The sequence below is a fragment of the Coptis chinensis genome, chromosome 5 (genome assembly GCF_015680905.1).
Source record: "Coptis chinensis isolate HL-2020 chromosome 5, ASM1568090v1, whole genome shotgun sequence".
NCBI classification, from domain to species: Eukaryota; Viridiplantae; Streptophyta; class Magnoliopsida; order Ranunculales; family Ranunculaceae; genus Coptis; species Coptis chinensis.
Genome location: NC_141460.1, coordinates 58,662,431 through 58,680,116, shown reverse-complemented (window position 1 = coordinate 58,680,116; position 17,686 = coordinate 58,662,431). Strand labels below are relative to the sequence as shown.

Below are 17,686 nucleotides of genomic sequence, written 5' to 3'. Positions count from 1 at the left end.
TTACAAAACAAGGGGAGTGGTGTTTCCCAGAACACATAGAGAATGGGATCAGAGAAATTGCTAAACAAGCAAAGGAAAAAATAGAAATAATGGGAGGATAGGATAAACTGGTTTGGACTGCCACGCATCAGGGAGATTACAGCTTGAGAGATACATATGAAGGTTTGTGAGGGATCAGGAAATCAGCTACATGGCATCGTCTGGTTTGGTTTTCTAACCGAATACCGAGACATTCCTTTATAAGCTAGATGGGGCTCAACATAGGGCTAAGAACTCTCGACAAGATGAAGGAATGGAAGAAAGTTACTACTGACACTTGCAACTTGTGGTGGCGAGAGATAGAGAATGAAGAGCACTTGTTTCATGGCTGCAGTTTTTCCATGGAAGTATGGCAAACTTTGCTAGCGACAATGGGGTGCAATAGACCACAAGCTGGAACATGGAGAGAAGAAATCGAGTGGACTCAGAAAGAATCAGCAGGGAAAGGGCTGAAATAGGATGCTATAAGGTTAGTATGGAACGGATACATCTATTGGATCTGGAGGACACGCAATGACAAATTTTTTGAGAACAAGCAGCGATTCACTCATCAGGTTGTGCATCTTGTCTTGTGTGATGTGAGAACGAAACTCCAAGCAATGGCATTCAAGATGGAAGAGGGGCCAGAAAAGCAACACTTTCAAGATACATGGCGTGTGGAGGTTCATACAAAGCAGAGGCAACAGCGATACTGTAAGTAGGAGCGAGCAGAAGTTGGAATAGTAAATCTAAATACAGATGAAAGTTTGCAAGGGCTTTTAGGTGAATAGCAGCGGTACTTAGAGATGAGAATAGGCAGGTGATAAGAGCCCAAAACTATAGTTTTAACCCTTTAACAATAATACTTTTACACCAATTATGTGAGTAATAAATAAGAGTTAATGCTGATTACGTGCTTTTATGTATTTCAAGCATTGGAGTCAATTATGTGCAGAAATGTGTCACTTTGGCGAGATAAAGGAGCAAGGGTTAGTTGCTAACAATTTCTGTGATTAAAGGCCAAGATTCAAGGAGAAAAAACCTTTTTAAATACCGGTCAAAGCTGAAAAGTCAAAGTCAATGTGGGCAGAAACAGCGCACAAAAGTCAGCAGAACTTCCGAAGGCCATATCTTTGGACTCAAACCTCAGAATTAGGCCTACCTTATGTCAAAACGACCGGCTTAGAAAGAGCTTTCCAATGGTCCAAGCCTTGATCCAATCAGACGAGTAGACGTGGAAAAAAAGTCTGTTGAAGAGAAATCCGGCTGAGAAGGGCTCTGTGGACTAAAGAAATTAGGTTTTGGGCTCGATTTTCGGCCCAAAACATGGCTCCTCTGCCCATGCACGAAAATGTGGATCTAGTCTCCTCCATTTTTTTTTTATCGGTAAGCGAGGTTTTTATAGAGGTCCCCTACCCCTTTTCATTAAAAAAGAAATTATTTGGTTGTTACATTCGTACCCATCCTTTGCATCTTCATATGCAGTTTTTCCTTACATCCTCAACAAATGAACTAGGTATAATAACTATAAACCTCACAGTAGGTTTTTTTTACAGCCATTGCATCTATTATGTTTTTTGTTTCCTTATACAAAAGTACTAAGGAGAGATAATTAAGTTCTGCTTTCATGTCTTGTATACTCTTTATCAGTTTCTTTGCTTACCATAGATATCTCAAGCCCAATCCTCTGAAGTTCCAACATGATGTATTAGTCATTTGAACTTATGAGGAGACTGATGACTGTACCGCCTTTGGTCCTGTGTGTTACTTTGCTTAGTATTGGCTATCATAGGATTTGCTACAGCTGCCCTACCATTTAGTCCATTCTTCCCCTCCTTAATAGTAACTGTACTTCCACTATTCTGTTGCGCGCCTTCCGCATTGAAACTGTTATGTTCAGGTCTTGCTCTCACCATGTGTCTCCTTGTCGGTGACTCCCATCCTTCACTCTCATTTCCCATGTCTTTCTCTTGAACTGCTTCGTCCTCTACAACATACACTTCTTGCACTTACTTCTCTTGTGTCTTTGTTGCTTTTTTTGACTCTCTCTGTATTCCTTTTTCCCCAGTATTGACCTTCACATCTTCAGTTTTAGTTCCTCTTTTCAGCCATACTTGTTTTGCTTCCATCTTTATCTTAGGTTTATTTGGGCATGTTTGGTTAGTATGCCCATACACTTTACAGCGCGAACACTGTGGTGGCCTCCAGTTATACTCCACTTTGATATTCATTGCTCGAACCTCATCAATCACCACTGGGATCTCCTTTTGGAATTTACAGTCTATATCCACCTCCACGCACACCCTTGCATAGGTTGTCCTTGTCATTTCTTCTGTTGGTCGGTCTGTAAACATTGGTATCCCTATAGCACTGACAACTTGACTGAATCCCCTCTTATTCCACATCTCTAATGGGTGGTTCTTCAAAATAACCCATATAGGGATTGTCTTTAGGTCTTTTGATTCTGCTTCCACAAATAGCTTCCATGGCTGCACTACAAAAAGTTGGCTTGCTATGTGAAAACTTCCTGTGTCAAGTACTGCTTCTCTATCTTCATCAGATTCAAACTCAAAAGTGTACATTGTGTCCCCATAAGTTTTCATTGAGAACTTGTTCTTTAGTTTCCAGGTTCGGGTAACAACTTCTCGTACAAACAGAAACCCCGGTTTCTTCCCGATGAAACTTCCAAAAACCATCTTCTCATATTTCTTCTTGATGCTTTCAAACTGGTTAGATTTAATGTGTACTGTTTCTTCCCCATCTACCATTGTTGGTTTGATGAACTCTAGATTCTCCTTCCCAACTGCCTTACGCCCAATTATATCTGCCCATAACCTCTTGCTTGGTTGCTGGTCTGTATTTGTGGTAGCCTTCATGTTCTGGCCACCATGATCAGTATCATGACCCTCATCATTCGTGGCATCAGTGTATTCTTTTTCCCCTACTACTGGAGCTTCATTATCAGTTGAAGACTCTCATTTTGCTGCCCCCGAATCAAGTCTATCATCACACATGGATCCCCAGATACTTGGTTTAGTACTGCTAACTTTTGTCTCGTTTAGGGAAGTTTGCCTCTTTTCCTAGTTCGTTTTTTTTTGGATCACCCAAAATCTGCAAGATTTCGCCATCTTCACTCTCGTATCCAGTAGCCACCAACAAATTCTTTGCCTCTTGAATCAGTTCTTCTTTAGTTTTGTTAGTTGTGACCCCTTAGGCATATCTTCATTGTTTACACCTCCAAATACCTCATTAAGCTTTTTCTGATAGTAGTCTACCAGCTTTCCTTCTTCGCCTGAGATCCCAGTTGTTTCAGATCTAGTTTTTTCAAACCGTGTCACTTCTCCCTCTCCAGCTGGTAGATCTACGGCCTTCAATGCTTCATTCTCATCGGATAAATCTTCTTCCATCTGCGCACCCCTCTTGGCCACAAGATCCAGAGTCTCCTCCTTTATCTTTAGGTCGAGCTTCCTCCTAAATCTCTCCAGCGATCCTTCTCCATACTTCTTTATGATTATTGATTTGTAATAATTGATATTCTCATCTTCACTTGTTTAAATTTTCCTCTCGCTATGATCTTCATCAGCAAACTCAGTAGGTGTGCAAGGACTTGCAGCGGCAGTAAACCTAATTTCTTTTGATTTTCGCATGTTTTTCTATTTTTATTGCCAAATTACTAAAATACCCCTTGAAGGAATAATCACCCTATTTTTGCCACCATTAAAGCAAAACACCCTAGTTTACTGCCTGAGCACACAAGACTTAACTCTTAAAAAACTAGAAAAGTAGATAGCCATGAGAGAATAGTTTTAGATCTAGATTTTCATCTCCATTAATTAGTTTTCATATCTTGTTTTAGATCTAGTTTTACCTTTCAATTAATTAGTGTTAGAACAAGTAGATTATTATTTTAGAATCAAATATTAGTTTATAATAAAATATTCAATTTCATTCCAATTTAGTTTATTGATTAAATTCTTGTTTAAGTTTTAGTTGTTTCAAATTCATAAATTAGGTTGTCTTCAATTGATAATTAGTTAAATCATAATTATAGTTCCAATTAGTTTAAAATCTTGTTTTAGTTCATTTGGAATCATTAGATTATTATTGTTTAGATCAAATTAGTAAGTTTACAATCTTTATATGATGTCTTGTTTGAATTCCATGAGAAATGATAGTTTAATGACTCTAGGCTAAACCTCCATTAGAGGGGGTTGAATAAGCCTTGATGAAAGCTTGATTGTTGTTAGCGTAGAATAATCGTAAATTGCATCGTAGTATAAATTGCATCGTAGTGTAAATTGCATCATACTCTCATTAACTTTGGTAGGACCGATAGTCTTATAAAATGCTAATTCTAAAGAACTAGGAGTGGAACGAATCTTCTACTCCAACTCTATTGCGATAGCATTCGAGAGTAGAAATCTTTGATAAATTAACATTGAAAATAGTATTAGTTTTACTTGTGTTTATGTTTCATCATTTATGCGGGAGTAAAACTAATCATTTTACCTCCTATCAAATGGCGCCGTCGCCATCTTAGTTCCCTTTAGTATTGTTTTCTTTAGTATTGTTAGTCTTCCAAAGTCTCATAACCCACCCACCCTTGTTTGATTCTAACTGTGGTTGTTTGTTTAAGAACTGAATTTTTCCTCGCAGGAATACGCGGAGCGTGACCCGCGCCCTACTAAGGCAAAACTTCGCAATGAAGCGCTGGAACTTGAGTTTTACGAGCACGACCAGCGCTAAGGAAAAACTTCGGCCCAGCGCTAAAGTGCCTAGAACTTGAGGTTTACTTAAGTGCGACCCGCGCCTTGCCAAGGCAAAACTCGAAGGCCCAGCGGGGAAGCTGGAGCACGAAGTTGGACTCGAAGTCGCGACACAGGCCCTACCTAGGCTGATTCTCGAAGGACCCAGCGCCCTCTACTCGACTACCGATTTCCCACGGGTTTGTTCAAACTACCATTACTTCAAGTTATTCAGTGTTCTAACTTGTTAAATACACTGAGCTCGCGTAAACAAGACGTTATTCATAAGCGAAGCAAGGAGGTATTCAGGTACTTCTTTCTTCTGCTCCTCGCATCTCCTGTTAGAGGTTTATACTAGCATATCAGGATTGTTTTGAGTATTATCGTGTTTAGTTAAGATTGTTCTTAGCTTTGCATGAGATTAAGGTCAGGCCGAAGAAAAATGCCTAACGTAATCAATCGGTAACGTTAACAAACACGCCTTTTTAGTATACAACTCACTACACCTCTAGCTAGCATACCACACACACCACCTGAAATAATGGCTGGAGAAAGAGAGTCTCCTCTCTCTGACTTTTACAAAGCCTTGAACGATAGCCCAAAGTCTTACATTGTTCTATCAGATCTAATGGGGAATTTCCGAATCCCCCCAAATATATTTAATTTGTTACCCATTTTTCATGGGTTAGACCATAAAAAACCTTATCAGCACATGCGTAGGATTGACCAAGTCCTTACTACATTCCACCATCCAACGGTTCGTGCTGAACAAATTAAACTGAGGGAGTTTCCTTTCACCTTAACCGATAAGGCGGCATCTTGGTTAACTGCCCAAGTGCCTAATTCTGTGGACTCGTGGGCCAAACTTGTTCAACTATTTATGGAACATTTTTACCCACCACTGAAGACCGATGAAATGCTTTCCAAGATTCATTTCTTTCGACAAAATCCTCATGAATTATTTTCAGAGGCTTGGAATTGTTTCACCGATCTTCTTATAGAGTGTCCTCGCGAAAGACACGTTAGTTCGTGCCTTTTTCAAAAGACTGTTACACCACCAACAAAAAGGTGCTTGACATAATGAATGACGGTAGTTTCCTCAGTAAGGGAGCCTCAGAGGCTTATAAATTTTTAGAAGATCAGACAAAGTGTAATAATAACTTGGGGGTAGTGGCGATATCTCCGCTCGCTAGTTCTTCTACAATGATTAAGGCCCGGTATGTTTGAGATGAAACCCGATCCTGAGCTTAAAAACTTAATCGAATCTCTCACTAAAAAGGTAGAGGCTATTTCTGTTCAACAAAAGCCTATCCCCGTCATGAATGTCAACTCCAATCCATGTAATTTCTGTTTGAGTCCAGAGCATCCCGACTCCTATTGTCCTTTCGCTTATGAACAACAAATATCACAACAAGATAATGTTTGCTCAATTAATAGTTGTCCTATTCCTAATGCCCCTTGGAGACAACATCCCAACTTCAGTTGGAGAAATAATCAACAAGTAACACCTCTAGGGTTTAATAATCAAAATGTTAGGCTAGCAAACAATTATAACCAAGCCCCACCATGACAAGGTCAAAGACAAGATCAGGGTAATTATAGTAATTATAACAACCAAGCTCCACCACAACAAGGACAAGGTCAGGATAATTATAATAATTATAACAATAATAATTATAATGCTAATAGAGGTATCGTTCTGGCAAATAATAACTATCAAAATCCACCCATTAATAATCAACGTGACATAGTTCCTGTCACACAACCTATAGCTAACACTCCTCCACAACCGGATCGTTTCAACACCTTTATGCAAACCCAACAATAGATTTTACAAGCCATCCAACTTTCCTGACAACAGTTAGCACAAGAGAAAGTACAACCCAAATGTATGTTTTCAAGACAAGTGATACCTAATCCTAAAACAACAAACGCAGCCTTTGAGGTAAACGGTAATACTAGTAACGAAAATGAAAACGTAGGTGAGCTAAATGCCATCACCACTCTCCGTTCTGACTGAGTGGCTGATAACAACGTAACTATGCCTATAGTTACCCCACCAGTGGTCCCTACACCAGATATTGTACTAGATACCGAAATAGAAACTGAAGATCCTACCCCTATAGAGGTACCAGTTAAACCACAGCCTAAGAAACAAAAAGCTAAGGTTAGACATCCTGTTGATCCATACGCTAAATATAGAGAGAAACCACCGTTTCCCCATAGATTAGCAGTGTTAAACAAGGATACAAATTTTGAGGAGATTCCCATACGACGACCGCTTTACTAGACCTGGGGGCAAATGTTAACTTACTCCCGTATTATCTATACAAACAAATAGGTCTACAAGAGATCCAACCTACTAAAATGACGTTGCAATTAGCGGATCGATTTATTAAGTACCCTAAGGGTGTGGTTGACAACGTGTTTGTTAAGGTCTAGGATTTTTACTATCCTACTGATTTTGTTATCCTCGATACAGAAATCGCTAACGACTCTGTTCCAATCATTTTAGGGCGTCCTTTCTTTGCAACTGCCAACGCGCTCATAAACTACTGCGATGGTTCAATGTTCTTGTCTTTTGGCCATCTTTCTGTTGAGGTAAATGTTTTTAAAATGATGAAACAGTTACCATATTCATTTGTAGATGGGGAGGTTAGTATGATCAAGAGCTTAGCTCAAGATTATTTTAATAACACGTTTCTAGAAAACCAGATGCATAAATTCCTGTCTTTTGGAAGTTTAGATTTCGCCGATGACTCCTACTTAGAGGAAGTCAACACCATCTCCGAGTCTACACCTATCGTAGACCCTTCTGTTGCTCCATCTTATGAGTTTCAAGACCTGCTGCCTAAGCAAGTATTCATTACTCAAGATGAGGACCTTCCAGAAGCATTTATCGACATTCATTCAACCCTGGTGCTTAAACCTCTTCCTCCTGAGTTAAAGTATATTCAACTTGATCCAGATGGTAGTCATCCGGTAATAATATCTTCCCTATTATCTAAGGAGGAAGAGACACGTTTGATCAGGGTGATTAGAGAACATCGTTCTGCAATTGGTTGGTCTCTAGCCGACATTAAGGGAATTGACCCTAATGTTTGCACTCATCGTAACCATTTGGAGGATAACGCAAAGACTTCTCGCAAACCTCAGCGTCACTTGAACCCTGCCATGAAAGAGGTCGTCAAGGAAGAAGTCTTACAGTTACTCGATGTTGGCATCATATACCCAATCTCTGATAGTGAATGGGTAAGTCCCATTCATGTGGTTCTTAAAAAATCAGGGATTACCATGGTACGTAATGCCAAGGGTGAATATGTTGCAATGCATGGTCCTATGAAATGGAGAATCTATATCAATTACAGACATTTAAATGCCATGACATGAAAGGATCATTTTCCTTTACCCTTTATAGACCAGATGCTCAAAACGTCTAGTTGGTCATGCTTTTTACTGTTTTTTGGATGGCTACTCAGGCTATTTCCAAATTATTATTGATATTGATGACCAAGAAAAGACTACCTTCAAATGTCCTTTTGGAACATATGCCTATAAATGAATGCCTTTTGGCCTTTGTAATGCTCCTGGTACCTTCCAGCGGTGTATGCTTCATATCTTTAGTGACATTGTAGAACGCTTCATGGAAGTTTTCATGGATGATTTTTCTATCTATGGAGACTCTTTCACTGACTGCCTATCTAACCTGTCTAAGGTTTTGACACGGTGTGAAGAGAAAAGTCTGGTTTTAAATTGGGAAAAATGTCATTCCATGGTGAAAAAGGGAATCGTGCTAGGTCACATTGTATCTAGTGATGGCATCAAAGTAGATAAGGCCAAACTAGATAAGATAGTAACTCTACCTATACCACGGACTGTCCGTGATATTAGAGCCTTTCTAGGCCATGCAAGTTTTTATAGGCGCTTTATCAAAGATTTTTCGAAAATAGCTAGGCCTTTAACTAATTTGCTTTTAAAGGATGCCATTTTTATTTTAATTTTAACTGTAAACAGGCTTTTGAAACTTTAAAAGCCACCTTAACCTCTGCACCCATTAAACCTTTCGAACTCATGTGTGATGCTAGTGATTATGCAGTTGGAGCTATCTTGGGACAGAAACTAGATAATAAATCCACTGTTATTTATTATGCTAGTAAAACTCTAAACGATACTCAAAAGAATTATACAACTACTGAAAAAGAATTCTTAGCTGTCGTTAATGCTTTAGATAAGTTTCGTCCTTATTTGGTTGGTTCTAAAACTCTAGTTTACACGGACCATGCAGCCCTTAGGTACATTCTCGCAAAGAAGGATGCTAAGCAGAGATTAATCCGATAGATTCTTCTCCTGTAAGAGTTCACATTAGAAATAAAGAACAAAAGAGGGGTCGAAAACGTAGTTGCTGACCACTTATCTAGACTTACAAATGACGATGATAGTGATTCTGAGTCCATACCTGACTTTTTTCCTGATTAGCATCTGTATGCTATTTTTTCTGCACCATGGTATGCTGACATTATGAATTATTTAGCGTCTAATACTATTCCTGAAGATTGGTCAAGAATTGAACTTAAGAAGTTCTTGGCGAGATTAAGCTATACTACTGGGATGAGCCCTACCTTTTTAAGTATTGTGCGGATCAGATTATTCGTCGTTGTATTCCCTCTTGTATTCCCTAGTGGGAATACAATGAGGTTCTCTCATTCTACCATGACAAAGAGTGTGGTGGCCATTTTAGTGGTATGAAAACGATGCCCAAGTGCATTGTAAGACGTGTGTTCATTGCCAACAACTTGGGTGAATCACTAAGCGTAATATAATGCCATTAAATCCAATCATGGTGGTAGAAATTTTTGACATATGGGGCATTGATTTCATAGGGCCTTTTCCTATTTCCCACCGTTTCATCTATATTCTAGTTGTTGTGGACTACGTGTCTAAATGGATAGAGGCCATGGCTTGCCGTAGCAATGACCATAAAACATTTGTGTTTTTTGTTAGGAGTATATTTTTTGTCGATTTAGCATTCCTAAAGCCATCATTAGTGATGGTGGAACACATTTTTGCAATAGAGTTGTTGCATCTCTAGTAAAAAAGTATGGAGTTACACATAAGGTAGCAACTCCGTATCATCCACAAACTAGCAGACAAGTAGAAGTTTCTAATAGGGAAATCAAAAAGATTTTAGAAACAACTGTAAATCCTTATAGGAAAGACTGGTCGAAGCGTCTATCTGATGCCTTATGGGCATATAGGACTGCTTTCAAAACTCCTATAGGTATGTCTCCCTTTAGACTTGTATTTGGGAAACCTTGTCATTTACCCGTTGAATTGGTGCACCGCGCTATGTGGCCTATAAAAAGCCTTAACTTCAATTTTGATGAGGCGAGTGTCAAGCGCAAGTTGCAATTAAATGATCTTGAAGAAATCCGTAGCGATTCTTACGATCTCACGAAGGATTATAAAGCTAACATGAAACGTGTTCATGAGAAGCAAATCTTGCGCAAAGAGTTTGTGGTAGATCAAAAGGTCTTACTTTACAACTCCCGTCTACATATTTTTCCAGGGAAATTAAAAACCCGTTGGTCTGGTCCTTTTCTGGTTACTGAAGTCACCCCTTACGGGGCAATCACCATGGTAAATCCCAAGGACAACAATACCTTCCAAGTCAATGGCCAATGATTAAAATATTTTTACAAGCGAATGTCCCCTGATGTAGAGGAAGTCCTTTTACAGGACCCTGTCTATGATGACTGACCTTTGTTGCTTGGTGTATTTCCTTTCACGACCATATATTGGTAAGTGCACCATTCAGGTAACCGGGCCCTCCCTATGGAGTGTGTGGCTGTAAGTATCGGATCCTAAGTCCACAGTTAACATAATTTACGGTTTCCACTCTTGCATGTTTTCTCGATTTTTGAGTCATGTCCCTCTATGGTGTGAATTATGTCTTTATTGTTTTTCATTTTTCTTATATTAAATTTTATTCATAAAAAGAAAAAAAAATATATATCAAAACTATAAAAATAGTAATCTAGGAACTCTCGGGAATCTAACTTTAAAAGACCCATGTTATAACAAATTTTCAAACTTCGTTGCCAAAAATTTGTTTGGGGGTGGGGTGTTGGTTTTTCCGTCCTTGATTGTTCAAATTTCTATTTTTGTTACTTATGCCGTTTAATCGTAATTTGATTTGGGTTGACATTACCTATGAATTTAGTTTTCATTCGTACGCATAACTTACGACATTCACGCATTTCGAGGCATTTACAACCTTTCTATATGTCATCCATAGTTAGATTAGAATGTGGTATGGATCATTGAATCGGAAATTCTCTCCTGATCGTTTTCATATCTCATTTGAAAAAATCGGACCTGTAACGAATCGAGAATTCCAATTTTAATTTTTGCATGCATGAAGACAAAATGGGCATTTCCGAATTTGATTGGGCTTGGGCCCAAGTCAACAGTACGAACCAAGAACGCATCGCGTTCTTCTTCTTCATCTTTCCAATTCCGCCATTACCAAATTTTAAACCCTAACCAAAAAAAAAAAAAAAAAAAACCTAAACAACATCACGCCATAATAGTTTCACCATCTCCAAAACATCTCCACCACCATTCCAACCTTTTACACCACCGAAAATAAATAAAAAAAATCACCAAACTATAAAAAATTTCAAACCACCACCGCGCCTCCTCCCAAATATTTAGTGAGTTTGCTCAAACTCGTCTCCTCCACCTTATTCAAACCCACAAATTGTTCCAAAACACCAATAGCTCTAAGACGAAGAATTTTGCTGGAACAAGCTTTTACTGTCGCCCGCTTTACACCGTTTTTTCGTGACGAGATGTTTAGGAGGAATTGGAATAGGTTGTGGTACTCGACAAATGATTTCTACCACTCCAATTTAGTCGAACAATTCTATAAGAAGAGAGAGTTGGAGGGTCAGAAAATTTTCATGAAGGTGGTTGGGACTAGGAGAGAATTATCGAGAGAGAAGTTGGCTGAGATTTTAGGCATTATGCCTGAACGCCACCTCGAAGCCACCTTGCAGGAATCCCAGTATACTGGAGTTCCTGCATTGATGAAAGACACTGTCATGGAGGGTCAATGCAATCCAAATTCTCATTGTGCTCGACAATCATCTCTGCGAACCAACCAACTGGCTGTAGCTCAGTGGATTGGTAAGAACATCATTGGGAAGGAGAAAGTGAGCGACATCGGTTTGACATGTCTGCACGTTCTCTGGATATTGCAAGAGAAGGTGTATGAATTTTGTATCCTCGAGTTTTTAATAAATATGATTAGAGGAGTTGGGAAGAGTATTGCACCATTTCTTTCTTTAATTACAAAGATAATGTTGTCTTGGGGGACCAAGAACTAAGTGGACTATGTTGAATTTGCATTCAAATGAAATTATTTATAAGGAGTGTTTCCAAAAGACTTGGAAATTGCCGGAGGATAGGGTGGTTGATTCGGATGAGGAAATGGAGGATATGACATGTTTGGATGAAGATGCCTTGGAGAGGTGTACTTCTGATTTAGAACGATGTCGGTCTTTGCATCTTGGCGTGCATTGCGTTTATGGTATTTGTGAAGATGTACGGGATAGGCAGATTATAATTCGAAATAAACAAAAGAACCTTCATACGAGTTTTGAAATGCTCAAAAAGGGTCAGGAGGATCTCTTGTGTAACATGGAGACACTCCTTCGGCAATCCACAATCGCATTATCTGAGAGATGAAGGCAGAGATGGAAGCACAACGCCTGTTCCACGTAGAGATTCTACGACGCATGCCACCCCTGGGGGGTTGTGTTTCAGATGAGTCTGAGAGGCATGAGCGTTGTCGCCAAAGGACGGATGGCTCGGGCACTTCTTCATCTCAGGCCCCATCTCCATCCCAGGCCCAATCTCCATCTCAGGGTCTATCTTCATCACGTGGCTAGTTGTTTAGAAAACTTTGTTGTTTTGATGTTATTTAGTTGTTTTATTTTTATTAGTTTGGATGTTAAGTAGTTGAATTCAGTAGCTAAATTTGAATTCGGTAGTTAATCTTAATTTTAATTTCAATTTTAATTTAATGTGGTTCTTTCCAAATAATGTGTTGATTTTTGTGTTAATCCCACCTTCCCGAATTGTTTGGGGGTGGTATTATTTCTTCTAGCATGATTTTTATATGATTCACAATATTAGAAGTAGTTTTGCGGTGATTGTTGGGAGTATTGTCGATATTGGCATGTCTATGATTAGATATTGTGGTAGGACGAAATCTCAATGAGTTAGGCAGTTACTATCATAAATTCAACCTAAAAGATATTAGGTTTGTTTTGGAATAAAAAATATGGGTTGTTTCGGTTTTCAGATTTGGAAATATTTGTTTCCGGCAATTGCTTTAAAACTTTTTGGCAACTTGCCGATTTGTTTTGGAAACTCAAAACCTATATAAACTTCCTTCATTCTACACTCCCAACCCACACTACATCCCACTTTCATCTCTCACCTTTCACTCCCAAGTTTTTCCTTTTTTCTTCTTCACTTCAGCACGTCAGCTGCACGGAGCGCGCCTGCACCTCAGTTGAGCGCCACCTGCGTTTGCCCACCTGTAACTTGAAATTCACCTCAGCGTGACCCGCGCCCATCCCAGGCAAAAAGTGAGCGAGCCCTGCGCCTAAGTGCCTATCACTCAATTTAGACCAGAGCGCACCCCGCGCCCGTCCCAAACTAAAAGTGAGCGTGCCCTGCTCCTAAGTGCCTGGAACTCAATCATAGCTTGAGCGCACCCTGCGCCCTACACAGGCATAGTTTGAGCGCCCCTTGCGCTCTGACATCCGTAGGCACGAAAAATTCCAATTTTTTGTGGGTTGTTCCAAGATCGTTTGCAGCTGTTCTAGGGAGTAGTCTGGTGATGACATCCCCTCGTATCATACCAGAACAGTCTTTTGAAGACTTGTTCCAAAGTGACACCTATGGTACGTGGTTTCACGAAGTAATCATACAAGCAGGATGACAATTTTTAATGGTAAGTTCTGATGAACTTTACTCTCCTGCACTTACCTCGTATTTTTATGACCATTGTAAATTCTTTTATCGGATGGATGTGTTCTCCATCAACATTGAAGACGAAACAATGGAAATAGCCAAGTTCTTGTTGGCTTTTGTTGTTGAGCTTCCTATGCGTGCTGAGATTCAAGACCCATGGGGCTACATAGTTGATAATTTCTCTGCCTACAACTATGTGCTTTTGCATGAGAATTATAGGGTCGGTATTTTCCGTATAGAGGACCAAGGGACATATAACGTAGCCCTTGGTAGCTTGTCCCTTAACGTGGGCACAGTCATGTTATTCATCATAATGAATATTTTGGGGGAATGGCAGTTTACTTCTGCAAATAGTATCGTTGGTGACGTTTTCCTTGCTTTAGCTGAGGGACGTCGCCGATATGACATTCCCCGAGTATTAGTGGTTAGTCTTAAGAGAGCCCAAAGCATGAGGCATAAGTATCTTCTTATGCCTGTTTTGGTTTGTCGCATCATGCGTGGTTGTTTACCTGTATTCTGTACCCAGTTCACGGATTGGAAAAGGGTTGAAGTCATGAGACCCACTAATTGGGTGGATTGTTCATTTCGAGTTATGACTTGACCGGGATGGCAGGTGAAGCCTCATTTGGTTGCCCCTTACACCCCATTAGACATAGTAACACTCGACAGGTTAGCACAAGTTGATGACACACGGCGGCGGGCTTGGCAAGTTATCATGGCATGGCAGGACGCGAAGGAACCTTATCTCTTTGGAGAGGAAGATGAGGAGGATGACGCTTAAACGGGAGTTAAGGTAAGTTTTTAGTTTCAGTTAGTGTCTGCTTATGTCCCAAGCAATTTAATTCTTGTTAACCCCATAATGGGTGGAACTCATATTGAGTTGCGTCTATATTTCTTTTTCTATATTAGTATGTTTAACCTTGTTTTGTAGATGTTCCAGAATTTCATGCGTTTCCATGGTATTTTTCTACCCTTTTTATTTAAATACTTTGAGGACAAAGCATGCTTCTTGTTTGGGGGTGGCATAGAAACATGTGTAATTAAGGCATCTGTTAGGATATAGATATGTATAATATGCACTTGTTTTCTAGTAAAACATCAAAAATTTCAAAAATTCAAAAATATAAATAAAAATTTTATGCTATACACTTAGGAATATTGGTATTGTTTTCTTTCTCTATGCTCTCAATAATCTAGGAATCTCACGTAGCGTTGCATTAGAATAGTTTTTAGAAACTTAGGTTAATATGTAGATAATAATCTTTGCATCTTTTTATAAATATATTGCATGAGTATCTATGATTGTTTGGCAGTAAGTTTTTGAAATCTAGGCTAGAGTACCTATTCTACAAATCATGTGAGAATATAGCCTAAAGCCTTATATGAGTGAAACGTTTGAGAAATGACACAAGGGAAAATCCGGATAGAGAAATCACACGTCCACTTGCTGGATCACTATACCATATCCTAAGCGAGAATTTAGGCCCTCTTTGGATCGATATAGCCAAAACTTTAAACCTATGAATTATTTTCTGCTAGTCGCCGCTCTGAGCCTTTCTTTAGCCTTTTATAAACCGCAAATTCCTTAACCTTTTACAAAAAAAAAAAAAAAAAAAAAAAAACAAAATAAAAATCAACCTACCCATTATAGAATGAGTTTGAGAATAGGATGAGTGAAGAAAAGAGAAAAGAAAAACCTGTGTAAACAAAAATTAGTTAGTTGCTTCAGAAAAGAAAAAGAAAAGAAGTTTCCATCTAAAGAAAAGAAAAGAAAAAAAAAAATAGAAACAAAATAAAACTCTAAAAAAATAGAATAAAGGAGTCAAAAAGCCAAAATAAAAAGTCTAATGATGGAAACAAAGTGTAGAAGCAAAAGAACAAGGGTTTCTCTAGTTAGATAATATGAAGACTCTATTATCTCAAACTTCTCCTTTTTGAATATCCATTTCCTTCCTTCTTAAACCATCTCCTAATCCCCGCAACACCTAATAAAGACCTCTAGTTCAATTAGGAATAGATTAGTGTGATAGTAAGTGGCAGATGTGTTTGATCAAATCCGGCTTCTTTGTGTGTCATTAAGATTGTTAAGGTAAAGTGTGCCCACTGCACATTGGAGTAGCAAAACTTGAGCGGAAAAATCAGAGTGGTTTTGTCTTCGCATTTATATGAGGACCTACTTAAAGACGCTATTCAGAGTTTTCAGAAACAGACATGCTAGTGCATTTCATAGTATTACTCATTGTATATATATTTATTCGTAGATGATTGATTATTATGCACATATTAGCTTAGGTTTCAACTTGATTATTCTGTATTCATTGCTAAGTGAGATGTATAGATAATTGAGGCATAAATAAGAAAACAATAGTTTTATTTCTTAGTCGTTGTAGTATAGATGAAGTTTGTGAGTACCTTCACTGGAAAATTCTCACGAGGCTATAACTCGTCCACTAGGGAATTCCTAGTGGTTTAAGGCCTTGTTGCATATGGTCAATGCAATCGCACTCGGTGAAACGAGATTAGTTAGAACTCCATTTTTGGTCACTTATGCTAATTTCTCATATTTGCTTGAGGACAAGCAAAATGCTATTTGGGGGTGGTTTGATAAGAGCCCAAAACTGTAGTTTTAACCCTTTAACAATAATACTTTTAGACTAATTATGTTAGTAATAAATTAGAGTTAATGCTGATTACGTGCTTTTATGTATTTCAGGCATTGGAGTCAATTATGTGCATTGGAGTCAAAGTCAACACGCGGCTTGAAACACAAAAAGTCAGTGAGAACTTAGAAGAAGGTGTATCTTTGGACTCAAACCTCAGAATTGGGCCTACCTTATGTCAAAACGACCGGCTCAGAAAGAGCTTTTCAATTAATTAGTGTTAGAACAAGTAGATTATTGTTTTAGAATCAAATATTAGTTTATAATAAAATATTCAATTTCATTTCAATTTAGTTTATTGATTAAATTCTTGTTTAAGTTTTAGTTGTTTCAAATTCATAAATTAGGTTGTCTTCAAGTGATAATTAGTTAAATCATAATTATAGTTCCAATTAGTTTTAAATCTTGTTTTAGTTCATTTGGAATCATTAGATTATTATTGTTTAGATCAAATTAGTAAATTTACAATCTTTATATGATGTCTTGTTTGAATTCCATGAGAAATGATAGTTTAATGAATCTAGGCTAAACCTTCATTAGAAGGGGTTGAATAAGCCTAGATGAAAGCTTGATTGTTGTTAGCGTAGAATAGTAATAAATTTACATTCCAATCTAGAAAGTAATTAGTTCACCATGAGAATGGGTTTGATTGCTTCACATGCTAGTTGTTAGTTGGTAGAGATTACCATGAACGATTAGGGATTTGGAACACCCAATTGCTATGCGAAAGCATTGCAATTCGGATTGCGACGAATCTTTGCTAGTTAATTAAGTTGAGTTAAGGTTGAATCAATCCCCCCTAATTCTTTTTCTAGTATCAATTTAGCATTTCGTAGTTGAGCTATTCGTATTTTGTTAGCATAAATTGCATCGTAGTATAAATTCCCGTCGTACTCTCATTAACTTTGGTAGGACCAATAGTCTTAGGAAACGTTAATTCTAAATAACTAGGAGTGGAACGAATCTTCTACTCCAACTCTATTGCGATAGCATTCGAGAGTAGAAATCTTTGATAAATTAGCATTGAAAATAGTTTTAGTTTTACTTGCGTTTGAGTCTCGTTACTTATTCGTAGGTAAAACTATCATTTTACATTTAACAACAGGTTATTGTTGCAAGTAAGGGAAGGGCTAGCAAGCACTCTATTGATCTAATAGAGTTGCAAGGTGTCGAGCAGGGATTGAAAATGGCTATTGCGCACGAGATTAGGCATATAAG

At 38.4% G+C, this 17,686-nt stretch overlaps 1 protein-coding gene across 1 annotated transcript; it reads right to left on the bottom strand.

Annotated features, from left to right (window-relative positions):
* Positions 1 to 2,027: 2,027 nt before the first annotated feature.
* LOC147498140 (uncharacterized) lies at positions 2,028 to 2,894 on the bottom strand. The gene has a single exon (XM_086563148.1). It carries the CDS (start codon positions 2,892 to 2,894, stop codon positions 2,028 to 2,030), a length of 867 nt encoding a protein of 288 aa, XP_086419274.1.
* Positions 2,895 to 17,686: the final 14,792 nt, after the last annotated feature.